Raw genomic sequence first — 27,102 nt, forward strand, 5'->3', positions numbered from 1 at the left:
GCTGCTTGGAGGGAGACAGCCGAAGGAGAAGGACTGGAGCTGGGAGCTCTCCCTCAGCGGTTGCCAGGGACTCCGGGAGAGGCCGGGAGGAAGGCGGAGGCGAGTTGGTGCCCCCCAGAGACTACCTGCCGAAGGGATGCCGGCCGGGTGATCTCAGCCAGCTGGGCAAGTCCAGGGGAAGGAAGCCCGGGGATCCAGGTAGGAAGTGGCCCAGGGCAGGAGCGGGAGCCGCCCCTCCCGGCCCGAGAGCCTCGGTGCGTTTTGGCTGGATGGCCCCACCGAGGGAGTGACCTGATACCCGGTCGCTCACAGGGCCCTGGGCTGGGACCCGGTGGAGTAGGGTGGGCCCGGGTCCCCCTACCTGGGGTGCGCCCCGCTACAACGATAATCTGTTTTGTGGACTCGGCCTTGCTTAAAGGGCCAGTTATAAACTGCTTTTGGCTGATGATGAGCAACCCATACAGACTGTAACTTGCCCTGAGAGGGGCTATATGAAGACAGTCAGGGGGCACTGAGGCACACTGGGGGCGTGCACCCATGACACACTGCTCATTATTCGTACTGATATTTCCAGTTTCTTTGAACAGGTATTGGTTGGGTGCGTAGATGTGGATTAGTAAGAACCTAGGGTATGTCTACACTACCACCCTAGTTCGAACTAGGGTGGTTAATGTAGTCAATCGAAGTTGCAAATGAAGCCCGGGATTTAAATATCCTGGGCTTCATTTGCATCTTGCTGGGCGCCGCCATTTTTAAATCCCCAGTAGTTTGGACTCCGTGCCCGTGGCTACACACGGCACGGAGTAGGTAGTTCGAATTAGGCTTTCTAATTCGAACTACCGTTACACCTCGTTACGGTAGAAAGCCTAATTCGAACTACCTACTCCGTGCCGCGTGTAGCCGCGGGCACGGAGTCCGAACTACCGGGGATTTAAAAATGGCGGCGCCTGGCAACATGCAAATGAAGCCCGGGATATTTAAATCCTTGGCTTCATTTGCAACTTCGATTGACTACATTATCCACCCTAGTCGAACTAGGGTGGTAGTGTAGACATACCCCTAGAGATTAAGGGCCCAACATCTGGATTATGTTAAAAATGTGGGGGGAGGGGTTAAATTAAGTGCCTATCTGGAGGCAGTCCCCTTCAGGGATATGAACCTAGCCAGTAATATTAAGCTATAGTTTCAAACTACAGTGAAATTGGAAAGAAAAGTGAATCTTACCATTTGTGCTGAGTAAAAGACCAAAAATAAAAAAATTGCTAATTTGGTAAAGCAAATTAATATCTGAAATAGATATGAATGCTTCAATGTAACAGCTTAAAAATCTCAAATGGGATTATGATGATGATGATTATATCTAGTAACAGATTAGAGGCCAAATGTGAAAAACAATACTTTTTTTCCTCTGAAGAACCAAAGTCTGCTTTTTTTATATTTTTCTCCTTTGTTCCTGAATCATTTCATTTCAGATTTAAAGCCCAGGGAAAGGGCATGAGCTATCAGGCTCTCTAGAATTTTTAGCTGTTGTCAACAATTTACTTTGATTGCTATTTCAGCACATTATTAAGCTTGACTTATAAAATAAAGATAGAAGACCATGCAGGGGGAAACCACTGTATTACTCCGGAGCAGTCTTCACATTCATTTTAAGCACGCTCAAAAAATTAATTGGACCAGTGACTTAGAACATTGAGGTCGCTGGCATGACTCATTAAACTGACATTTCTAACATTTGTAATTCACTCTATAAGAATGATAGAATCCTATAAGCAATCTATGTGTTGGAGCTCTTTTATCAAATAACAGTGTTTTTGCATACAGTGCCTTCAAATTTGAATACCAACATCATCTGAAATACAAGACAACCGATGCAAGACAGCTAAATCTGATTGCTTTGCCACAGTCTGGAAATCTAACACCAATATTCTAAAATAGATTACACAATTAATTGCTATGTTTTTACGTCTGATCTTTAATCTCTCATTGGATACAGCTAACTTTCCACTTCAGTGAACAAAGCCACTGCATTAATTCGTATTTAAAGGAATTAATAGATCATTTCAAATTATAAAGTAGTTGCTTTTATTACCTACAATTATGACAGTTGCACAAATTCCAATTATTTTAAAGTTCATTTGAAATAGCTTAAAACTGATGGTGATAGTCCCACTGCTAAGGCCAGTTACTTATTAGAGAGAGCCTTGGAAGGCAGCGGGGGAAGATTGAGGGTGTATGCCAAGACTTAAAGGTCCAATGTCGCTACTTTGATTTATTGGCTGGCAGAGTTAATTCATTATTTGGATATGATTATTTTTGCTGCTGAGCAATTATTTGGGACAGAAAGGCTAATTAATTGTTTGAGCACTTAACAGCTTTTTGTAGCAATTTTATATTGTCATTGTAATGTAAATAAATAACAATTCTTTCAGGCTGAACTCTGCTCTTAGACATGCATCCAGGTGTTGATATCATTCTGATTGGCTTTCAATTGAAATCAGTTGGAATACCCTGGATCCAAGAGCAGAATTTTACTTTGAGTTAATTTTTTTTAATACTATCCCTTGAGTTCTGTGTTTCTTCCCCCTCCAATTTTCCCCTTTTTATTTCTTCTTTCAAATCATCTATGTAGCTGAAGTAGGACAGGCTCTACTATGAATGAAATTGGACCCCTTATACTGTTTTGATGAGTGCTAAATTATTGTTATTCAAGTCTTTAGTCAGTCTGCTGGTGTATAGAGTTTTATATGGACATCAAGGTATTGTTATGTCAATGTAAGAGTACTTAGTACAGTCAGATAATTATTTAGCCCTAATAACAGTTTCCTTCTGTTGGTAGATGTGTATTTTGCACATTATTGCAGACTGGCAAGGTAAAGGTTAGTATTCTCTAAGAATACATGCACATAGACTAAATTAAAGACCATATGAGCATCAATGTTCCTGGTGGTTAAGAATGGTGCTTTAAAAAGGTTCTATCTTGTTACAAATTCTCTTAACTGGTGGATTATTGATTTTAATTAGAGGGAGTGTGGCTTTTTTCTAGACATAATTGTTTGGGCTGCTAGCAGCTGGCTAAAAGATGTTTTGAGTTCTATCACTCATTAGAAACCTTCCTTTGCAATTGACGAAAACGTATTTTGGGTGCAATTCAGCAACCCCTGGTAATATTGCAGAACTCATGCAAATACGCCTATTGCCTGAATTGAGGCTACATAATTCAGTCTAGGAGACTGACATGCTCATACATCAAAGCCCAATACTCCTGGATGCAGGCTCAGAAACGAATCCTTTCAGTGCAAGGATCCCCCCCTTTAACCCATCATTTTGTCTTGACGTGTTTTGATACGTAACATCACTGAATGCAACCAAGCTATTAAACACTGAAAAGCAACTTCTCTGCAAGCACATTAATGACTTCTCAGGAGGATTTCACCAAGTGCATAGAGGTAAATAGGATACATTTTTAAAATTGTCCAAATACCGATTTACACAATAGACCATAACTCCACTCTGTAAAACTCGCTATGGTCTATCAAGTAAATGATACACATTTTAAAAACTGCCTGGATGTGTATTTACCTGATAGACCATCAGACTGCAGTTGTTCTGGTCCACTGGGAAAATAATACACCTTTTAAACAATTTTAAAATAGGTGTTTAGTCTCATACACTTCAGTATGATTGTTTTTGTCATTTCTTAAACCAAACGTTAACACACAAGGAAAATGAAAGACAAAAGTTTTATCTGAAAAAAATGTATCCATCTCTCTGTGCTAGTGACACCACAGTTCCCTAACCCAGCAGTGACTGAGCTCTCATAGAACATGAGAATGACTACTAAAACACAAAGTAATTACAGAATATTCCTGGTAACAAAGAACAAATAACCATTTGTATTACAATAGTGTTTCAGAGCTCCACTGTGCTAGGCATGATGCAAACACAATTTGAGAAGGTAAGTCCCTGCCCCTGAGAGCTCTATATCTAGATTTGTTAAATAATTAGATTTACCCAGTGTTGCTTAACTCTATTAATTTTTGTTTTTCTTCATTTAAATCATTGTTCTGGGGTGGGGCTGAGGATAAGGAGTCAGTATGCAGGCTACCTCAGAAAGCACAACCTCAGCCTTCTCTCAGTGCAGTAGCTAGGGGGTCAGCATTTGGTCTGGAGATTTGAATATTCAGAAAGGGGAAATTGCCTTTCTAGTGCGTTAACCAACTGAGATCTTTATTCAATCCTAAATTGATAGTGTTGAATTTGCAAATGAATTCCAGTTCAGATATGTATCCCTTTGTAATTGGTTTTTGAAATTCTTTTGTAGAAGAATGTCCAGGGTTAATGTGTTTCCCAACAGGTTTATGTGCATTATCATTGGCTTAACCAGGAGATCTTACATGATCTAAAAATAAAAAAAGGAGTCATATAAAAAGTGGAAACTAGGTCAAATTACAAAAGATGGATATAGGCAAATAACACAAGTATGTAGGGGCAAGATTGGAAAGGGAAAGGCACAAAACAAGCTCAATCTAGCTGGAGACATAAAGGTAAAAAGAAAACATTCTACAAATATATTAGGAGCAAGAGGAAGACCAAGGGCAGGGTAGGCCCACTTCTCAGTGAAGAGGGAGAAACAATAACAGGAAACTTGGAAATGACAGAGGTGCTTAACAATGTCTTTGTTTCAGTTTTCGCCAAGAAGTTTGATGGTGATGGGATGCCTAACATAGTGAATGCTAGTGGAAATAGGATACGTTTAGAAGTTAGATTTGAAGACATCTAACTTTTCTTTAATTATAACTGGTGAAATGCATCCTAGAATACTCAAGGGCTGTGTCTAGACTGCATCCCTTTTACGGAAAAGGGATGCAAATTAGACATATCGCAATTGCAAATGAAGCGGGGATTTAAATCCCCCCTGCTTCATTAGCATAAAAATGGCTGCCGCTTTTTTCCGGCACAGAACTTTGCCGGAAAAAAGCGCCAGTCTAGACGCAGATCTTTCGGAAAATAAAGCCTTTTCTGAAAGATCCCTGATCCCTCATTTTAAGCTTATAGAGGAGGTATTTGAGCCCTTAGCTATCATCTTTGAAAGGTCATGGAAGTCTGGAGAGATTTGAGAAGACTGGAAAAGGGCAAATATAGTGCCAATCAATAAAAAGGGAAATAAGAACAATTCAGGAAACTCAGTCAGTTTAACTTCTGCACTAGGGAAGATAATGGAGCAAGTAATTAAGGAATTCATCTACAAACATCTGGAAGACGATAAGGTGATTGGTACAGACAGTTATGGATTTGTAAAGAACAAATCATGTAAAACCTATCTGTTATCTTTCTTTGATAGCATAAGTCTTGTGGATGAGGAAGAAGTGGTGGACGTGGTATACCTAGACTTTTATAAAGCATTAGATACAGTCGGTCTCGCCTGACCTTTTTATCAATAAACTAGAGAAATGCAACCTAGATGGGGCTTCTATAAGGTGGGTGCATAACTGTCTGGATAACCATTCTCAGAGAGTAGTTATTACTGGATTGCAGTCATGCTGGAAGGCATAACAAGTGGGATTCTGCAGGGGTCTGTTTTGGGACCAGTTCTGTTCAATATCTTCATCAACGATTTAGATATTGGCATAGAGAGTACGCTTATTAAATCAGCAGATGATACCAAGCTGGGAGGGGATTATAAGTGCTTTGGAGGATAGGGTCATAATTCAAAATGATCTGGACAAACTGGAGAAGTGCTCTGAGGTAAACAGGAAGAAGTTTAATAAGGACAAACAGGACTGGCCTTACCATGAGGCAAACTGAGGTGGCTGCCTCAGGTGCCAGACTGTGTGTGTGTGGGGGGGGGGGAGGCGACTAGGACCCAGAGTGTAGAAAATTGTCTGCTGCTGTTAATTCTCCTTTATTGGGGTATGTAGCAGAGAAGTACCATGAGAGGAGTAGAACAGGAAGAAGGCAGAATTGAGACCTTTCACAGTTTTGGCCCAAGCGAGGGGACATGGGGGCTCCCTGTCTCAGGTGCCAAAATGTTGTGGGTTAGCCTGAGAATAAATGCAAAATACTCCACTTAAGAAGGAACAATCAAGTTTCACACATGCAGAATGGGAAGCGACTGTCTAGGAAGAAGTACTGCAGAAAGGGAACTAGGGGTCATAGTGGACCACAAGCTAAATATAAGTCAGCAGTGTGACACTGTTGCAAAAATAGCAAACATAATTCTGGGATGAATTAACAGGGGTATTGTGAGCAAGACACGAGAAGTCATTCTTCCACTCTACTCGGCGCTGATTAGGCCTCAGTTGGAGTATTGTGTCCAGTTCTGGGCACTGCATTTCAAGAAAGATGTGGAGAAATTGGAGAAGGTCCAGAGAAGAGCAACAAAAATGATTAAAGGTCTAGAAAACATGACTGACAGAACTGGGCTTGATTCATTTAGAAAAGAGAAGACTGAGAGGGGACATGATAGCAATTTTCAAGTATCTCAAAGGGTGTTACAAGGAGGAGGGAGAAAAATTGGCCGAGGCCAAGAAGCAATGGGCTTAAATTGCAGCAAGAGAGGTTTAGGTTGGACATTAGGAAAAACTTCCTGTCAGGGTGGTTAAGCACTGGAATAAATTGCGTAGGAGGTTGTGGAATCTCCATCACTGGAAATATTTAAGAGCAGGGTAGACAGACATCCATCAAGGGTGATCTAGATGGTGTTTGGTCCTGCCATGAGGGCAAGGGACTGCACTTCATGACCCCTCGAGGTCCCTTCCAGTTTTAGTATTCTATGAGTCTATGATTCCTGATGTCTGATTTCTGTCCATTTATCCTCTGCTATGAATATTGGCTAAATCTGACAGTCTCTGCCATCAAGTGCCAGAAATACCCCTCTGGCACAAACATCATGTTAGTGGATGTGCACCAAAATAGCTTAACAATTCTGGCCCTTAGGAGCTGAAAAGTCAGTTGGACTTGGCTTCCCAGTGCCTAAGTTACTTTTAAAAATGCAACAGTAGAGTTTTTCCTTTTAACGAAGGGTCTATATATAAAGGAAAATTTTCCTCTTGTGCATGGAGCTTACACCTCCTGTGTTGCTTTGCACCCATACTCAGCCCTTCCATACCTTTTTACAATCTCTCTGGGCTAGTTGGAGGACTCCGTGGCTTCCTTCCAGCTGCTGGTCTATGGTGTTTGCAGAGTATTACTGCACTTTGGGTTACTAGTCCATTCCCTTCCTTCAAAGTGAATTAAGACAACATCTAGCCCTGGAAAAGCCCAAATGTCACATGTATGGTGCCTTAAAAAAACATTTTCAATTTGTAACATTAACTCAGCAAATATATGAAAGAAGCTGTCAGATTAGAATACTTGCGGGTGACTTAAAAGATAAGAATGCATATTTTTTGCAGAGCTGTAAATCTCTGTAGTATTTGGCATTTCCTGCCAACAGAGGTCTCCCTTCTCCTTTGAGAAATGTCTAATCCTGCATGAAGGAGCCAAGAGAGAAACCAAGCAGCTGTCCGATGTCTCAAGAGGGACTTTCCCCCCCTTTAAGTTTGTGGTTAAAGTTAGAATGAATGAAAGAGATTAAAGGCAGGCATGCTGCAGGCAGGACCTCTGTGATTTTCCCTATAGAGCCTACCAGGCATGTCAACCCTTTTCTATAAAACTCTGCCTTCCACTTTCAGTCTGATCTTGAGCAGATCCTGCTGATTGTGCCAGACCCGAATGTGGTTTTGTCGTGTGTCAATGGTGATGCCATTAGCCCAAGTTCACTTATATTCTGTTATGTGGAGCACGGAGTGCTGTTCTTGGAAAGACAGAGTTAACCTGCCATGTCCCCTTAGTCACAGACAGCCTCCTATTATTAATGGCGAATAATTACTTCATTGCTCTCTTTTAATTTCACTTCCTACTTGATGTTTAAACCCTTCAAATATTTATAGGCTCTTTCCACAACCTCCACTTTCAGCAGTTGTCTGTTAGCCAAACTATAGACACTTGCATCCCTTTTAACCTTTCTGCATAAGTTGATCCTTCAGCATGCTGATTGCTTTGGTTGTTTTGTCCTGAACGCCTGCCAGTTTCTCATTATCTTTCCAGTAAGAGGATGGGCAGAAATGAACCTAGCCTTCCAGATGCAGTTGCATCAGAGCTACCAATATGCAGGGAGGGATGTTTACCTCCTTGCTCCATGACTCATGCATATGCAGAAAAAAATGCGTAGGTCTTTTTCATTACTCCCATCCCATCACTTTGCAAACTCCTGTTCAGTTCACTCTCAGCCGAGCTCTCTTTCAACATTACTGCTTTCAAGGCTTCTCCTCCCACTGAGTAGCTGTGGTTCAGATTATTTTTCCTCAGCTGTGCTTTTATTTTTCCAATCTCATTTTATTCTCTGCCCGTGTTGCTAACCTTTCTCAATCCCTTTGAGTTATTCCTCTGTCCTCACTAGTGTTTGCAACTCCTCCCAGTTTAGTATTATCTGCACAGGTTATTAACATGTAGGTTGCGCCTTCTTCCAGGGCCAGAGGGGCTTATTACTCATCACAGCAAAGGGCGGGTGAGTAGATTTTGTACCTGAGCTCATGACAGATATGCAAGACTGGTTTCTGGTTGTAATTTCCAAATCCCAAAGTCCTTAACTCAGGGCCTGATTTGGCTATATGAAACAGCCTCTCATCTAAGGAAAGGGGGATCACCCAGTAGCCTCTCATCCACCCATGGGCTGTAAAGCCTTGTCTACACTTGCAGATTTTGTCACCAAAAATCTCTGGTAACAAAACCAGAGAGCCCTCACATTGTGACACGACAAATGCCCATTTTGGGGTGGACAAAAAACTTTCACCTCCACACAAGACTTTAGTCTTGCCCCCTGCCTTTATTGCCAACAATCATGTGTTGTGCACTACAGTAGGGGTTTTGTCAAGTTTATTGGCCTCTAGCATGTTTCCCACAATGCCCGATTAGCCACTCTGGCCAGTGCTTTGAACTCGGCTGCTCTGCAGACATGCAAACAGGTAAACACATGAGTCCCTCCCACCTGCAAACCCCGGAACTTTAAAAATCCATTTCCTGGTGTCCGGATCATAGTGTATTGGTGTTCCTGGCTCATTGTATAGTAGCCCTCATGATGCATTCTCAGCCAGCCGGGGGTGAATATTGCTCAAAATGCTCTCTTGCTTGGAGCCATGCAGAGTTTTTTGATCTGATCAGCGTGAGGGGTGAAGAATCAGAGCAGTCACAGCTGTAAGTGACCCACAGGAACTGGGACATGTACGTCTACATTTCAAAAGCCCTACTTCAGAAGGGGTATGAGCGAGACCCTGCCGTGCAGACCCAAAATAAAGGAACTCCAGCAGGCATACTACATGGCAAAGGAGACCAACAGCTGGTCTGGCACTTCACTCAGAAACATGCTGTTTCTATAAAGAACTGGACACAATCCTGGGTGGGGATCCCACGTCCACACCCGAAGAGAGTGTGGATACTTCCCGGACTACTTCCCATAGCGCAGTGTCATCAGAAACACTTCTCCCAGAGACAAGAGTTATTGATGAAGAGGTGGAAATGGATGAAGGGCGTAGGGCCAATCCAGTGGCAATCTGTGCCCCAGGCAGTGAGGAATTATTCTCAAATTACAATGTTTGCGAGGACTCACGGCTACTGTACGTGGGGCCACGAAGCAAGGGAAGAGACGTGGGTGGGCAGTGCGGTTGGGGGGCCATGCAGGGTACAAAATTGATCTGTGGCTGGGGAAGAAGGGGCAGAGGGCATGTGGGGTGTTTAGTGCAGCTGTGGGAGGGAGGCGGGGTGGCGGTAGGGTAGGCTGCAAACGCAGAGGCCAAAGGCTGCTGTTGCAGCAGAGTGGGGGAGGGGTGGGTAATGGCTTGGAAATGTTGCTTTTGCAGTCTAGGTGGAGGGCGAACAGAGGCTGTCTTGCTGGGAGGTAGCTAAGCCCTGCCCGTGTCCGCGTTATGACCAAACAGAGCATGGATGTGCACCCAGATATCGATAGAATCTTGCTGGGAGATGGTGTCGAAGCTTTGTCTGATGTACTTATCAATTTTCTCCTGGAGATTCCATGGCAGGGCTGCCATTTCCCCACTGCCGTGGGACAACACCCTCCCAAACCATTCCTCGGACTGTGCTGCCAGAATCAAGGCAGCACAGAGTTTTGGTTGCATAAAGAGCGGGGCCACCTCCCACACTGGCACACAAAAGCTCCACCCAGATTATCACTCCTGAGGTAATGGCAGCCAGAGTAATGGCAGCCTGTGGACAAGTGTAGAATTATTGCAAATTGTTCCCATGTGCACCTGGTGCTCAAGCCCAGACTGTACTTTCTTGGGGAACTCCGGCTCAAAATTAATCTGCCCCCCCTTTTAACCCATATTTGAAACTCACCATAATCATGGAGTCAGGAGAGATCTGTGCTTTCTTGTTACCCTCAAGGCAAAGTGGGAATTTTTGTTCAGAGATGTGCATGTTAGTGAAATGTTACAATCTTTACCAGGAACAGTACAGTCACTTTATTGTTAATAGTTACTTTTCCAGAACAGACCTTGAGATGTCATGCACATTCACCAGCAGACAGACATCAACTAAGGAAAAAAGCCCAGGAAGACAAGTGAAGATCTGATCAAGGATGTGTTACGTCATTCAACACTTCAAGCACATAAAAGAGAGAAGAAAAGATCTACTGAGACTGAAGTGAAAACATAAACAGCTCACCGCAGCTCATGGAAGACCAAAATAAGATACGGCAGAATCTTCTCCAGATGCAGAGCAACCAACACCAGAGGTTCCACTGTCAACACACTGGCTATGTCTAAACTACATTTCTCTTGCGAAAGAGGAATGTAAATGAGCCCAATCAAAAATGCAAATGAAGCACGGATTTACAAATCTCACGCTTCATTTGCATAATCACGTGAGAGTGGTTTTTCAAAAAAGAACCCGCAGTCTAGACGGGGTTCTTCCAAAAAAACCCACCCTTTTTCAAAAGAACCCATATACCTCATTTTTTCAGGAGTACAGGTTCTTTCGAAAAAGGGTTTTTTCCCCCAAAGAATCCTGTCTAGACTGCAGTTTCTTTTTTGAAAAAGCTCTCTCATGCGATTACGCAAATGAAGCGCAAGATTTATAAATCCGCGTTTCAATCGGGCTCACTTACATTCCTCTTTCGGAAGAGGCATGGGCTGTGTCTAGACTGGCCAGTTTTTCCGGAAAATCAGCTGCTTTTCCGGAAAAACTTGCCAACTGTCTACACTGGCCGCTTGAATTTCCGCAAAAGCACTGACTTCCTACTGTAAGAAATCAGTGCTTTTTGCAGAAATACTATGCTGCTCCCGTTTGGGCAAAAGTCCCTTTTACGCAAAACTTTTACGCAAAAGGACCAGTGTAAACAAGCTGAGATTTGTTTTCTGCAAAAAAGCCCCAATCGCGAAAATGGTGATCGGGGCTTTTTTGTGGAAAAGCACATCTAGAGGCACGGACGCTTTTCCGCAAAAATGCTTTTGCGGAAAAGCATCCGTGCCAATCTAGACGCTCTTTTCCGAAAATGCTTTTAACGGAAAACTTTTCCGTTAAAAGCATTTCCCGAAAATCATGCCAGTCTAGACGTAGCCATGTAGTTTAGACATCCCTATAGAGAACTTTTTTTACAGCAGCTGATCCTCCATGCCCACACACCAGCCTCCGCGGCTGCACATGCAAAACTCTTTATCCGGTAACCCTCCTTCTACACCCGCCCACACATTTTCACATGTAAATGCATACGCTGGTGTTCATACTGTATTTTGAATAAACACAATGTGTTGCCTTTTCCTCTGAAAAAGATCCCTTGTGCTTCTTATAAGCATAACAAGGGAGCAACTCAGTTGGTTCATGCCAGGGTTGAAATGGACCCACAGCATTCTGGCTTCCCAACCAGAAGTATTATACCTGACAGTCCCCTAGTAACTGTATATAAATCACATATCTACATGATGATTGGAAGTTTCTCCAGCAGAAACTGGAGAGGGGGTAAAACTTTTGAAGGAAAATGGTTGCAGAAGCAGGCTCATAATTCCTCTCCATTGGATTAGCATAGATATATTACCATAAAACAAGTCAACAGTCTGGCTTTAAATGAGATGGATTGCGTCACTCCACTGAGGAAGGAACAATCAGTTCCATACATACAAGATGGGAAGCGACTGTCTAGGAAGGAGCATGGCGGAAAGAGATCTAGGGGTCATAGTGGACCACAAGTTGAATATGAGTCAACAGTGTGATGCTGTTGCAAAAAAAGCAAATATGATTCTAGGTTGTATCAACAGGTGTGTTGTAAGCAAAACTCGTGAAGTCATTCTGCCGCTCTACTCTGCACTAGTTAGGCCTCAGCTGGAGTACTGTGTCCAGTTCTGGGCGCCACATTTCAAGAAAGATGTGGAGAAATTGGAAAGGGTACAGAGAAGAGCGACAAGAATGATTAAAGGTTTAGAGAACATGACCTATGAAGCCAGGCTTCATGAACTGGGCTTGTTTAGTTTGGAAAAAAGAAGATTAAGGGGGGACATGATAGCGGTTTTCAAATATCTAAAAGGGTGTCACAAGGAGGAAGGAGAAAATTTGTTCCTCTTGGTTTCTGAGGACAGGACAAGGAGTAATGGGCTTAAAGTGCAGCAGGGGAGGTTTAGATTGGACATTAGGAAAAAATTCCTAACTGTCAGGGTGGTCAAATATTGGAATAAATTGCCAAGGGAGGTGGTGGAATCTCCCTCTCTGGAGATATTTAAGAACAGGTTGGATAGACATCTGTCAGGGATGGTGTAGACGGAGCTTGGTCCTGCCTTGAGGGCGGGGGGCTGGACTCGATGACCTCTTGAGGTCCCTTCCAGTCCTATTATTCTATGATTCTATGATCTACATAGTACCGACAGTGACACACGGTGCAGTATTTCTGCAGTTTTCCTCAAGAACAAGGGAATTTTTAAAACTTCCTTGCATAGCAAGGGGTCAAAGGTGGTTACAATCACAGATTTTGATAGACTTTTTTGTCTGACCTGGAATGAGAAACTCACCCCGGGTGATCTCAGCACATATCCAATATGGTGCTGGTATGTACAGTAAGCCTCTTAATCCAACCATCTGTGATAAATTCCATCCAACGCTGACAGATGGAATTAAACATTGCTAGGAAAGAGCATCAATGGATGTAGGCATTGCTGTGAATGCCAAAGTATTTCCTGTTTGAGGACCTGGCTTTCAAGGTGTGAACTATTTAGAGTGTCAAGCTATTTGAGACAGAAGGGTTATCAAGAGAATGGAAGTCCAGGGGAGTAATTACTTTTTTTTTTTCTGTTTATTCTGCTCAATTGATTAAATCTGACAACAGGATTGCAGGTCTAAACTGACTGTAGGCATTTTGCTGCCTTCGGCAAATTGGAAAATGTGCTCTGACATTCATGGCTGGCATTCTCTCCCACAGCAAGCAAACATACGTTTTTGTCACCTGTAGCAGTTTTTTTCCTGACAATGGTGGAACAGGCCTTGCTTCCAGCATGACAAAAATTGTCTTCGCAATGGGTCTGAGCCCAGTTAGATTTTGTTGAGCTGGAGATTACTACACCGTAATGGACCACAGTCACAGAGTCTGGTTTTGAATTGGAACTTCCCCGTGGGGTGAGAAGTTTATAGCTTTAGCACACACCCTGAACAAAGTGTAATCGTGTAAAAATGCAAGGGAAGGTTGTGACCTGTCCCCAAACTCCTCTAGACTTTTGGACATTCAGATTTTGTGAATTCGGCCTATCTCTGAGAGAAATCAGATCTTTCAGTAGATTTAATCCAAAATGCTTCTCTTTCTACAGATGTATCCTTGACCTCCAAAAATGACATTTTATTTCAGATATCCTGCATATCTCCTTTCTAGCACCACCCATCCCTTAGAGTTTTGGGTGATAATTCCTAAATGTAGGTCTCAACATAGCCCATATCCATAACTCTGAATAAATGGCTTTTTTTTTTTTTAGACACTGACCACCCAGAGCCGCCCACTGGTTTCTATGGAGACTGCAGATGCTAAGCTTCTTTGAGAATGAGGCCATTTAGGGGCCTTAACTTTGGACAGTCAAGTTTGGAAATTTTAGTCTATCGCTATGAGGGATCCAACTGTGCAATTGTACCTGCACTCTCAGCAAAGCCACTAAACCAAGTAAAGCATGTGTGGCTTCACTTTGCATGTTTAATACATGTCACAGCTCTAACCACAAACTATTTTTTATATATTTCACAAGAAAAATGCTAGGATTTGTCAAAGTGCCTGCTACAGTGCAAGGTGCACCAGAGCAGTTTGAGGGTCCTTAATGTGCATATCCAGGTTCTTAAGAGCTCTGGGCAGCTGGTTCAGTAACTTCACAGCACAGTGTAATCTTTAGCAAAATGTATTTTTATATAATCTACTGACATTCAAAGTGCTTCCATGATAAATAAGCAAGAGGCAAAACTATGATTAGTAATTTCCTTATGGCAGGAAGCACAGCTAAATGGTTTCTGGCCACAGACCAAGGCTAAATAAAAATCGTGTTCTCAGTAAAACAGAAAATAGAAAGTTGCCCCATGTCCAAATATTGTCTGGCAGTTCAGTGGCTCCCCACCATATATAGGGCACAAATATCTGCTGTTAGCTTAAGGGAAATAGAATAAAAACCTGTGATCAACCTGCTAAGACTGGTTCAGAGGTACCCTTTACATGAAATCAGCAGGTTCCTAAACCTCAACTAAAATTTAACAAAAATTGTTATAGTAAACATCTCAGCACTTAAAGCAGGGCAACAAGTCCACCATGTTGATTAGCCTTATACATCCTTGGCAGTTTTAGCCAGTGGTATAAACCCTTCCTACCACTCAGCAGCTGTAGGGAAGATAACATAGTTTGAGGGTACTGCAGGGTGGGAAGGTCTTAGAGCTCTGGCTGCAGCCAGAGCCCAGAAGTCAACCCTAAAATTAAACAGCCCCGTAAGCTTGAGCCCCAAAAGCCCAAGTCAGTATGTATGGGCCAGCCACAGGTGTCTAACTGCAGTGTGGACATATCCTAAAAGTCAGTCCCATCCCAGACTGCTTTGCCTGAATTGTCCTAGTCCATGCCCACCTCAGTGGCATCTGAGCACTTCCTGGAGATACAGACTATGTAAGGTAACACATGGCAGTAGTGTTTCTACTGTCTCCCACCCCTGCTGAAGGGAGTAAGTTTTGCGAGGATTCGAATCTTCTCCCAGGTTTTGAATTGCTGGGTGTGAGCAATCAAGGTCGAAGAAGTGGGATTTGTATTTGGATCTGAAAGTGCTGGAGCTTGTGGTCTTTACATTTGCTGTGGGAGTAAATTCCAAAGCCCAGGCTTGCTGCCAAGAAAGCCCAATCTATTGCATACCCAGGCATCACCCCAGTAGTGAACAGTTCTATTGTTCCTCAGAAGGAGGACTGAGGATTAGCTGTTTCTTTAGATATCCCAGGCTCAGACCACGAAGATCCCTGAAAACAAAGACAGAGGGTGAAATTCAGACCTGATTGAAGTGAATGGCAAACTTCCACGGACTTCAGTGTGGCCAAGATTTTGCAAAGAGAGGCTTAAATCTGACAATGCTGAATAGGGAGCCAAGGATGAGCACAGTGTGATGTGCTCCCTGTGACCTGAGGCAGTTACACAGCACTGTAGATCTGTTTTTCAAGGCTGATGCTTCCAAGGCAATATTGCATTGAGATGATCTAATGGAAGTGAGGAGTGTATGATGCAGTCCCAGTCATCACTGCACAGAATAGAGTGCAATTTCTTCAACCGTTGCAGGGAGCAACGTGTGCTTTTTGCAGTGAATGACAGCAAAGAGCCCAAAAGGATCCTTAGAGTTTAGATTACTTTGGGTATCTCTAGATTACATGCCTCTGCCGACAGAGGCATGTAAAATAGGCTACCTGACATAGTCAATGAAGCGGGGATTTAAATATCCCCAGCTTCATTAAAATAAACATGGCCGCCGTGCTGTGCCAGCTCAGCTGATCGTCGGCACAGCGCGCGAGTCAAGACATGGATCAGTCGACAAGGGAAGCCTTTGTCGACCGCACCCTTATGCCTCGTGAAACAAGGTTTACAGGAGCGTTCGACAAAGGCTTCTCTTGTCGACTGATCCACGTTTTGACTCACAAGCTGTGCCGACGATCAACTGAGGCGGCACAGCACAGCGGCCATGTTTATTTTAATGAAGACAGGGATATTTAAATCCCCGCTTTATTGGCTATGTCGTGTAGCCTATTTTACATGCCTCTGTTAGCAGAAGCATGTAATCTAGATGTATCCCTGGGCAAGCTGGGGCCATATATTCTGAGCTGGTGGACCTATCATGATAGCGGCGGCCTCTTCAGAGTATTCCATTCTGCCAACAAGTAGAACCGCCATCTTGTTTGGGGAACTTCAAGCATCTCTCTCCTCCGGAGGACAGAAAGCTAAGGATGACACTGTGTGTTGTGGTTAATAAATAGAGGGTGGTAATAAGAGCCAATCGGGGTTGTGGGGCATAGACATCAGTTCCCTGGGAACCAGGACCTAAACTAATTTCATACAGACAAAATGACAAGCAGTGCTTTTAGATCAACATTATTGTGCTGGAGAGGAAAACTCTCTTAAATCTCATTAGAAATAATAGTTATTACCACTCAGTGAGCCACCCGGAGCCAGCCTCATTGACTTATTTTAAAAAAAATGATCCCGTGTCGGTGCTCACTACAGGCAGTCCCCAGGTTACGTACAAGATAGGGACTGTAGGTTTGTTCTTAAGTTGAATTTGTATGTAAGTCGGAACTGGCGTCCAGATTCAGCCGCTGTGGAAACTGACCAGCGGCTGACTACAGGAAGCCCGAGGCAGAGCTGCTCTGCGCCGGGCTTCCTGGAATCAACCGCTGATCAGTTTCAACAGCGGCTGAATCTGGACACCTGGGACAGAGCAGCTGGGGCGCTGCTGGGTTGGTCCCGCAGCGCCGCTCCTCGGGGCTACTGGACCAACCAGGCAGCACCCCTGCTGCTCTGCCCCAGGCGTCCCCAAGTCAGCCGCTGCTGAAACTGACCAGCGGCTGACTACAGGAAGCCCCAGGCAGAGCTGCTGAAATTGACCAGCGGCTGACTACAGGAAGCCCGAGGCAGAGCAGCTCTGCCTCCGGCTTCCTGTAGTCAGCCGCTGGTGAGTTTCAGCAGCAGCTGACTTGGGGACGCCTGGGGCAGAGCAGCAGGGGTGCTGCCAGGTTGGTCCACGGCAGCGCCCCAGCTGCTCTACCCCAGGCGTCGGCGAGAAAAGCCTGGTCTGCTGGGGGGGGGGGCCACTAGCTGCCCTCCCAGCAGACCAGGAAGACGCGGAGCGGCTTTTCTCGCTGCAGAGGATGCGGGCAGCAGGACTGCCCGCGTCTTCCATGGCGAGAAAAGCCTGGTCTGTGGGGGGAGGGGCGCACTAGCTGCCCCCCCCCCCAGCACACCAGGGAGACGCGGAGCAGCTTTTCTCGCCGCGGAGGACGCGGGCGGCGGGATCGCGGTGCGTCTGGGCGGTCCCGCCACCCGCGTCCTCTGCGGTGAGAAAAGCCCCGTTCGTATGTAGGGATCCGACATAAGTCGGATCCATGTAAGTCGGGGACTGCCTGTAGTTACACATTTTGACTTCAGTTCTAATTAAAATAATCATTTCTCCTGGAAGAGGATGGTAAAGAATTGTGGACCTTCTACACAAGAGTCACCTTAGAACAGGGCTACTCAATACATGGCCCATGGACCGCATGCAGCCTGTGTGTTTGCAGCCCGCTGTTTGGTTTGGATTTACGCAGGGCTCAATACACAGCCTGCGGGTAGGAGCCAAAACAAAAAAGTAGTCAATAGAATGGTCTTCTGTTGATATGCATTTTAGTAATTAAAATACTGGACTGTCATTGCTCATTAAAAGTGCTGTCATAAGCGTGGAAATCGGGTAAATATTGCATTTTATTAATCTCAGCAGAACTGATTTAAATGGGGCCTGGGTATTGTGTAATCTTGCCTTAATCTTTGTATTCATTCCAGTCAGTGTGAAAGAAGCTATTTGCATATATATGCAACCACACTTAAGTTGCGGCCGTTGGCATGTGCTGCGAGTATCATTGTGGCCCCCGGGGATTCGAAAGTTGAGTAGCCCTGCCTTAGAAATACATAATATAGGAATTGCTCTGCTACCTAGACCCATGGTTCTACCTAATCTAATACCCTTTCTCAGGTAATGGCCAGCCCCTCATATACTTCAAAGGAAGGTGCAGGAAAATCCAAAGTACAGGATGTAGGGAAATCTGCACCGAGTCCAAAAGATCTCATCCTAATCCCAATAATTAGAGATCATTTTAGGCCCTGAAACATAAGGTAGCAGTGAATGACAGCGAAGGATGCTATCTCTTATCTAATCCTAGGCGATGAAAGTGAATAGGTAGGACATAAGAACATTGCTGGGTCTACATCTTGAGTCAAAGCAAAGTGATTGAGACACAGTTTACACACAGATACAGACAGTAATGTAATTAAATCAGCTGCATTTCAACTAAACCTCTAATGAGAGCAAAACCAGATATCTACACTGCTTCTTAGCCCTTGGGAAACTAGCTCCTCTTTTTCTCCTCAATTGGGTGCTGCCAAGGCACTGTCTGGTTTTCTTTCTGTTGTTGGAAGGCTGGGGAAAAGTTAGGAATAGGCACAGAGCATAGGACAGGTTCTTTGAAGAGAAAACTCAGGTATATTCCTTCTCACTGTCTTAGCACGTCTTCTCTCTAGAGTTAACCGTGGCTCTTAGTTGTGTTTTGCTTCTAACTCAGCTTCTGTCAGCACACCAAACCATCTCTCCTGAGTTTGGTGGTGCTTTCAATTCATGCTAGCTGGGCCAGCTGGGTGTATGATCTAAAGACTGATTGCTGCTTTTACTGGGCCTGGTAACCTGCCCACAGTGCAGTGAGGATGCAGGCCATGCTGTTTGAGTGCTGGTAGTCCAATGCATCCCCACAATTCTTTCCATGTCTTCAAAAGGACAGACAGGTTCTCCCACAATTCACTGGGAAAGAATCAGATTGTTTCAACCCACTAACAACCATGAGATACTCGCTGCAAGTGCAGGTGACATATATGGGGACTCAGCACCAGTGAGAGACAAGACATTAGATAGGGCTTTGCAGTGTGGCTGCTCAGATACTGGGCGCTGACCACCCAGATGAAGATCCCTCCATAGGGCCAATCAGCAAGAGGGCTTGCTGTTGAAGAATTTCAAACTTATGCTTCAGGCTCTAAGGAATATCCTGCCCCAGCAACACCATTAAAAAAGCCTGTGAAATTCCTTTATTAATGACATTACACCATGTAGCTTTGATGTTAGCCAGCACACCTACGTTCTTCTTCAGCTTTGGCTCTCACTTGCTGCACATCTCTTCATTTCTCCCTGTGCCACAGATTTCTCCAGGAACAAAGGGATAAGGACATCTGTCCACCTCTGTGATGTGCCTGGTGATCCTCAGATGACAGGTGCTGGAAACGTCTGTGGTAAGGATTATTAACAACAACATTCAAGTGAAAGACTAGCTGTACAAAATGTGAAAAAGGAACCAACCTCATTAACAGTGTCAAGCCTGTGAAACTAGATTTCCAATTGTAAGTTTCACAACAACAGGAATCTGAGAGCAAATGGTTCCATGTGGCACTCCCATCTCCTGGCAATGACCAAGACAGGGACTTGTTTGCCTACTGAAACTCTTAAAACCTGTAGCTACCAAGAACAACCTAATCAGGGCTATAGAGAATGAACGAGTGATGTCAGGTGACAACGTTAACCTCAGTCACCCCAAAGCGTAACCATCTTAGCCTTTACCCAATCAATCCATCATGCTTCATTGCAGTTGTAATTCACAGCATTCTGGATGATGGCAGATCACAATTAAAGCAAGAAGGGAGTAAAACAGCATAATGAAATTTTATTGTGAAAATATGGCAAGAGTCTAAGGCACTTCAAACATTTAAATACATATGACTAAAGTGAATGTGACAAGGTAAATTTATGTGACATTCCATAAATATGCACTGAGAACTACTTAATTCCACTATAGAGGAAGATACAGCGGATAATGCTAATTTTATTCTCTGATAAGCATTATGTAGGGATCTTAGGGACACTGACACATAGTTAATAACAATATTGTAACAATTCATGTAATTCTTCATATAGTTTTTAATTACTAGCGAATATAAAATGTTGAAAATACTGTGCCATTTAATTTTATAGATACAATTATCTTTACTATAAAAGTTATACAATATATCCAACTGCTGACAACTCATTTATTTAGCTAATTTCAGACTTGACAGAGAACTCATCCTCTATTTCTAAACCATCAACCCACCAGCCCAAGCTCCAAAGAGCTGACTACATAAGCAACTGCAATTTTTATAGTTTAAAATGAAAAAGAACTCGAAACCATTTTGGAATGAAATTTATGAAAAAAATATTGCCTATAGCTTCATGTACAGTAAATATAAATACTTTAGAGAACAATTAAAATGTACCCCCACGTCTACAACACTTGTCCAAAGGGGAGAAAAAAAACCCACTCATACCTGTGAAGATAGCTTAAAATTCCTAAACTGTACATAATGCAACAGAAAAGACTCTGCAGCAAAGATAAACAGGATTTACATGGTATCCTGCAACCATGGACAGTTGAACAAAAGAATGGTTCTGCTATGTTACTAGCAGACAACTATCTAATTGTATGCTTTCTTCAAGTTTATAGTCTTCTACCTTTATAGCACTAGGTTTCTGCTTTCAGTTTGCTGGTGAGTTCAGGCACAAGACAATTACATTCAGTATCTGTCTCTGTAATACAGTAACAATTAGCAGCTTAGAGATGGCATTAAGATTTACAGATATTCGTGCATTACTAATCAAACGTGGCTTTGTGGGTAGGACCAGGAGATGTCTTTCTGCTGAGCCTGGGTGTACTCTAAAAGGGAAAGGAAAGGACAGTTAGCTGAATTCAGCTAATTAAATGAAAAGATTAAACAGACTGCTCAGGTACCACAGTCCCTTCAGCTTACAAAGACAACAATTAAAATTCCACCTATGCAGAACAGATAAGGTGTTTGGTTACAGTCCAGGAGCAGTCATGCTGGCTACACACAGCCTAGTGCCTGGAGCAACAGAAGAGTATGGGTAGTAAAACATTTAGTGGCCATTTATCGTGAAGGCAAGTGCAGATTGCCAATTTGCTGAGTGTTGCCAATTTGCTGAGTGTTGCAACAGAACTAGAGCTGGCCTTGCTTTGATGACTTGCTCTGTAACACATATCACAATTATGCATAAAAAAAAAAAAGTTTTTCACATTGTCCAGTCTATGTGGCTGTAGAATTTGAACACAGACGTTGAACTCTCCTCTTCCAGAGAAAAAGGGAGAGGAAGTATCTTCTCACCAGGGTGTAGGCTGTCCTGGTCTGTATCGCACTGCTTGCATAAAGGTTGCCCTGTGGCTAAACACAGATCCTGTGCTGTCCACCCAATAGATTTCAGACGCTAAGTATTTACCAGATAAGAGAAACCCATAAGCTATGTGCTTTTGTGCATGCTAGATAAGTAGCATATTCACAGACAGATTATAGCACGGTTTACGAAGCTCTTTGTATGCAGTGTTGTTACAACCATGTCAGTCCCAGGATACTAGAGAAAAAAGGTGAATGAGGTAATATAAGCTGGCCCACTAAAAGATATTCCCTTACCCACCTCATCTATCTAAGAATCTTTTTGTTTAACATATGGCTTCTGTGCAGTACAAACCACATGATTTTTTTCTATGTTTAGTCTCAATAGCGAGATGCCACGTAACCCAGTGTTCAGTGACCTGGAACATGTCACATACTAACCGGTGACTGGGGTTTCGAAAAGTTGACATGTGCATAAAGAAGAACAGCTATGTCCTTGTGTCCAGCTTCCAGGGCTATCGACAGTGCTGTGCTGCCATCCTTAAACGATAAAAGGGGAGAAAGAATTAATGTTTGTGTACATTGCCAGATCCCTTAAAAGCTCCTCCAGTCTACAGAGAGTGGAAGCTACTGAAATGAGGCCCCATTGCTCAAACAGCCAGCCTAATTTAGGGTCCTGTTTAATTTCCTTTATTATAATTAAGTGACAACAAGCCTTGTGCTTCTGCTTTATGAGGCAATCCAAGCGCCAGAGGCCTCATAATTTCTCTCAACAAGGGGACTGGATTATAGCTGAGGAAGAATGAGTGTGCCATTATCACAATCATGTTACAAGTAATTCTGTGTAAGACCAGTGATTTCAGGAGATTGGTCTGAATTTGCTGGAGAGAAATTGCATTGTCAGTGGGGAGGGAAAAAGAAATGAAGGGAGGGATAAAAGTTAATCAGCTACAATGAGAATTAGCCATGTTATTTCTCCCATTAAGAGTAAGAACAGCTGCATTCCTAATTCCAAGTACACCTGGCCGAGAATCTACCCACAAATAATTGTCCTTTATGGATGTTATTTTCTTATACAGCTATTTTATTTATTTCAAATCAGAAAGCTGACAGAATGCAAGTAGGCTGTGTCTAGACTGCATCCCTTTTCTGTAAAAGGGATGCAAATTAGACACATCGCAATCGCAAATGAAGCGGGGATTTAAATCCCCCCCACTTCATTTGCATAAACATGGCTGCCGCTTTTTTCCCGGCTCGGAGCTTTGCCGGAAAAAAGCGCCAGTCTAGACGGGGATCTTTTGGAAAATAAAGCCTTTTCCGAAAGATCCCTTTAAGAGGAATAAGGGATCTTTCGGAAAAGGCTTTATTTTCCAAAAGATCCCCGTCTAGACTGGCGCTTTTTTCCGGCAAAGCTCCGAGCCGGAAAAAAAGCGGCAGCCATGTTTATGCAAATGAAGCGGGGGGGATTTAAATCCCCGCTTCATTTGCGATTGCGATGTGTCTAATTTGCATCCCTTTTACGGAAAAGGGATGCAGTCTAGACACAGCCGGAGAGTTTTTGCTCAAAGGGAAAATTGTTACAGGGAGTGTTACTGGCACACATTCTCCCCTTAGACAACAGTAGAAGTCCCTCCTTACATTAGCTTCAAGGACTGCTGCTTGCTAAATCTTCATCAACTTTCATTTGAGAGGGGCAAGAAAATCAGGAAACCCACAATCTGAGTTTTCTGGCTGTCAAGACACCACAGTGCACCAGAGACAGTTTTTGCTAAGAGACTGCTTTGCTGGTGGCTCTATAAAGAAGGTTGATGATGTGACACTGGCAGACCTGATACTAGCTCACATCAAGGCCCCAGGCCTCACTGAAAGCTTTTGAATGCAGAACTGGAAACCAGTCCAGCTTACCTGTGTGTCAATATCTGTTTTAACAATATTAGAGTTATAGTAATGTGTATAGACTTAGCTGCTTGACTTGGGTTAGCCCGAGAAGGCATAAAAGCTTGTTTGTAGAAGCTTGCATTACCTTTTGAACTTAAGATTGTACCATATTTGTGTATGTGTGTTTACCTGCTTTAACTTGTAAATCAATGGTTCCCAAACTTTTCAGCATCATGCCCCCTTTTTGATTATTGAGAAACCCTCATAGTCGTCCCCCCGCCCCATAGCAGAAAAACTTAGGGGGGGAGGAAGAGGTTAACGGGGGTGGGGGTTGCCTCGCGCCCCCCCTTGGAATTTCTTCACGCCCCCAGTTTGGGAACCCATGTATGTAAATAAATCTCTTATTTCTTTGTCCTAGTTTATAAACTGCTAATTAGTTTATTAAGGCCTCTCTTGTGCCGGAGGCGGTCACCCTTGTTACTTGGTTGGTGAAGTCTAAGTACAGAGCTCAACCCGTTTGGGTTTGTGCCCTAGTTCTTGGAAGCGTGCCCTGAGGATGACCCACAGTCATGAGCCACTCCAGAGAGCATGACAGTTGACTCCTTGTCTCTGACCCCTCATTCACCACCCACAAGTGAGTCAAGAGAGAGGCTCTCCCTGATCGGACTCTGCCCTCCTGTGGAACTAGCACTGACTTCCCCACTTGAGGATGAGCTCCTGCGATGGATGCAGGCACCACTCAGTGTGACAAGGTGTCTGCCCCACACTGGCCCTTTAAGGGTTGAAATACAGCTCTGGGAGAGGGCTTAAACAGCAAGCTGTGGAGCTAGCAGCTGTAGCAGGTATGAGCCAATTAGGGCCCAGCTGAGGGCAGTATAAAGAAAGGGGTGGGAGGACAAACTCCCTCTTGATTCAGCTGGGGAGCTGGAGGGATGTAGCTGCCAGAGAAGTTAGAGCCTTCCAGACTTAAAGCAGGGCTGGGGTAAGGCAGGCAGAATTGGGGAAGCTCTGGCCAGGCAAGCTCCCAGGCTGCAGGGCCTGAAGCAAGGCCTGAGAGTACTAAGGGACACAGCCAGGATAGGCAGGTCCACACCTCCTTGTCAATGAGGAGTGGCCATTTCAGACAGCAGTTTGCCCCTGAGGTAAGGGGCTAGATGAAGACTGGCAGTGGGTCACTGAGGCAAGGTGGGCAAAAGGGTTTCGCTGAGGGGGAGGACTCCTGAGTGTGGGGGCACTGCGGCAGGGCAGTACCCAGAGAGGAGAACGCTACGGTCTGGGAGGGATGTGGGTCCTAACACAGAGGTGAAGAAAAAATAGGTAACAGCGGGCGAGACACGAGCTGAAAGGGGGGCACTCCAGAGCTGAAAAGCTAATTCCCAGAGTATCCACCAGGAGGTGCCCGTGATGGTGAGTTGTGCCCTGTTACACTCAGCCACAGCACCTGCTGCCCTATGATTTTTAACTCCCAAGATGTGAGGGGATTTGCCAAAACCAGTGTTCAGCACTGAGATCACCAGCCCTCACTGATGCCTTGTGGAATAGCTGTGGCTAGCCTGAGTCAGGTGTTTCAAGCTTGCAGGTTTCAGGCTGTGGAGCTAAACATTGCTATGTACATGTTTGTGTTTTCACTGGACTGTGAGATTTGGGATCTTCTATCCCTGCAGGGTCCCACAGCTTGGGCTCTAGCCTTAGCCTGAACATTTACTCAGCAGTTATTCAGCTTTCAAGTCAGCTGACTTGGGCCTGACATGGGCTTTCTCTCCCCATGCAGCTATACCCTGAGACCAGGTTTTGTCCACCACCTTTTGCGCAAAATCTTGCCAGTCTAGACGCACCGAGGGGGTAGTGATCTTTTCTAACTAAGGAATATACAAGCACAGCATTCTTAGCTGAGCACACAGCCTGCTATTTCCACCATTGAACTTCAAATGTGCAAATTGGCATTTACAAACTCTCAGGCTACGTCTAGACTGGCATGATTTTCCGGAAATGCTTTTAACGGAAAAGTTTTCCATTAAAAGCATTTTCGGAAAAGAGCGTCTAGACTGGCACAGATGCTTTTCCGCAAAAGCACTTTTTGCGGAAAAGCGTCCGTGGCCAATCTAGACGCGCTTTTGCGCGAAAAAGCCCCGATCGCCATTTTCGCGATCGGGGCTTTTTTGTGCAAAACAAATCTCAGCTGTCTACACTGGCCCTTTTGCGCAAAAGTTTTGCGCAAAAGGGACTTTTGCCCGAACGGGAGCAGCATAGTATTTCCGCAAAAAGCACTGATTTCTTACAGTAGGAAGTCAGTGTTCTTGCGGAAATTCAAGTGGCCAGTGTAGACAGCTGGCAAGTTTTTCCGGAAAAGCGGCTGATTTTCTGGAAAAACTGGCCAGTCTAGACACAGCCTCACTGCTTTGGGCAAGGGAATAACATGTGAAAAACCATCAGTATTTTGATTATTTGTCATGATCATATGTAAGCACTGAAAGAGGACTAATAAGTAATATATGGACAATTAAGTTTTGGGTTGTTAGGTTTTTTTTTTTAAAGTATTTTTCACCACAAATCTTTATATCCTTCAGTTAAAAACAAAGAAGAGTTGAGTACTAGGGCCAATTTTTCTCCCTAAACTTGTATATATGAAGTTAAGCATCTTATTTGGGTGCCTACACATAAAATTAGAGTGACTTTATTTTTGAAAGTGCTCAGAAAATCATGTCCTTAAAAGAAAAGTGACCATAACACGCATTATGACGACTAGGAAGAATCAGGCATTTCTAGTTTAGTTTGTCAACAACACGTTTCACTTTGAACCTCTCCATTCAGTCAAAAATAAGTCAACATTCCAAAAGTGATCTAGTGGAAAAGTAGAGCAGTGTCTGGAGAGGCAACTCACACTGTCCTGCAGGGTGCCATTACATCCAGGTTGAGCCAGCAAGAGTTTTACTATCTCTACATGTCCGTGTTCACTAGCACACATCAGGGCAGTGGAGCCCTCATCGTCTTGGATATTGACATCTGCCCCACAGGCCAGGAGAGCTTTCACCATGTCTATCCGTCCATGACTTACTGCTAGCATCAGAGCAGTTTGGCCGGCCTGCAAGGAAAATCACAGCCAAAGTAAGAACCAACCAAGGGTCAGGTAGGGTTGCCAGGTGTCTGGTTTGAACCGGAAAGTCCAGTATTTGAGCTTTCTGTTTGGGAAACAAATTGAGAAAATATCAATGAGAAAATATAAATGTCCAGTATTTTCTCAATAAGTTGTAATGTAGATTGTGATGTAATGTCAAGTGTGTCTGGTATTTTTGTTGAAACCATCTGGCAACCCTAGGGGCAGGCACTGCCTTTTACTATGATTGATAGCACCTATTTTTGAGGCCTCTAGCCACCACACATCCACAGGCTCACTGTCATCTGCAACTGCTGAAAGAAGTCAAAACTATCACCACATTCACTTTAGGAGACAAGCTGGGGTAACAGTATCTCACTTAAAGTAGAATGAACTATGAGTTATACAGAGTTTGCAAACCTCTCCTAAAATTCAGTTTTATTTTTCCCCGCAGTGACGCCCTCTCCCCCATTATAAGATGGATGTTGAGAAACTTGAAAAAGGAAAATCTTATTTAAAGCTCAAATATTTTTCCATGGCTCCGTTTTGTAAACAGGAACCAAAGCCATACACACAGATGTCAGGAGGCAGTGCCTGGCTGCGTGCAGTCAGTGCAAATTCTGAACTAATGGAAAGTCACACATCTGCT

General features: G+C 43.9%; 1 protein-coding gene and 1 long non-coding RNA gene across 6 annotated transcripts in view; one reads left to right on the plus strand and one right to left on the minus strand.

Moving 5' to 3' along the window:
• On the plus strand, positions 1–27,043 carry LOC142829833 (uncharacterized). Its single transcript, XR_012904661.1, has 3 exons — positions 1–198; positions 19,466–19,555; positions 26,908–27,043. It is a non-coding gene; the product is annotated as an uncharacterized LOC142829833 (long non-coding RNA).
• KANK1 (KN motif and ankyrin repeat domains 1) overlaps positions 19,340–27,102 on the minus strand; it is a 172,416-nt gene continuing 164,653 nt past the window's right edge. For all 5 annotated transcript variants that reach the window (XM_006137863.2, XM_006137860.2, XM_006137862.2 and 2 more), the window contains 3 exons: positions 26,241–26,441; positions 21,923–22,021; positions 19,340–21,009 (listed from right to left, as the gene is read on the minus strand). In XM_006137863.2, coding sequence (XP_006137925.2) covers positions 20,947–21,009; positions 21,923–22,021; positions 26,241–26,441 — 363 coding nt within the window. In that variant the 3' untranslated portion in view covers positions 19,340–20,946. The remainder of the gene's footprint in view (positions 21,010–21,922; positions 22,022–26,240; positions 26,442–27,102) is intronic.

Source organism: Pelodiscus sinensis, chromosome 6 (assembly GCF_049634645.1).
Source record: "Pelodiscus sinensis isolate JC-2024 chromosome 6, ASM4963464v1, whole genome shotgun sequence".
Lineage (NCBI taxonomy): Eukaryota > Metazoa > Chordata > Testudines > Trionychidae > Pelodiscus > Pelodiscus sinensis.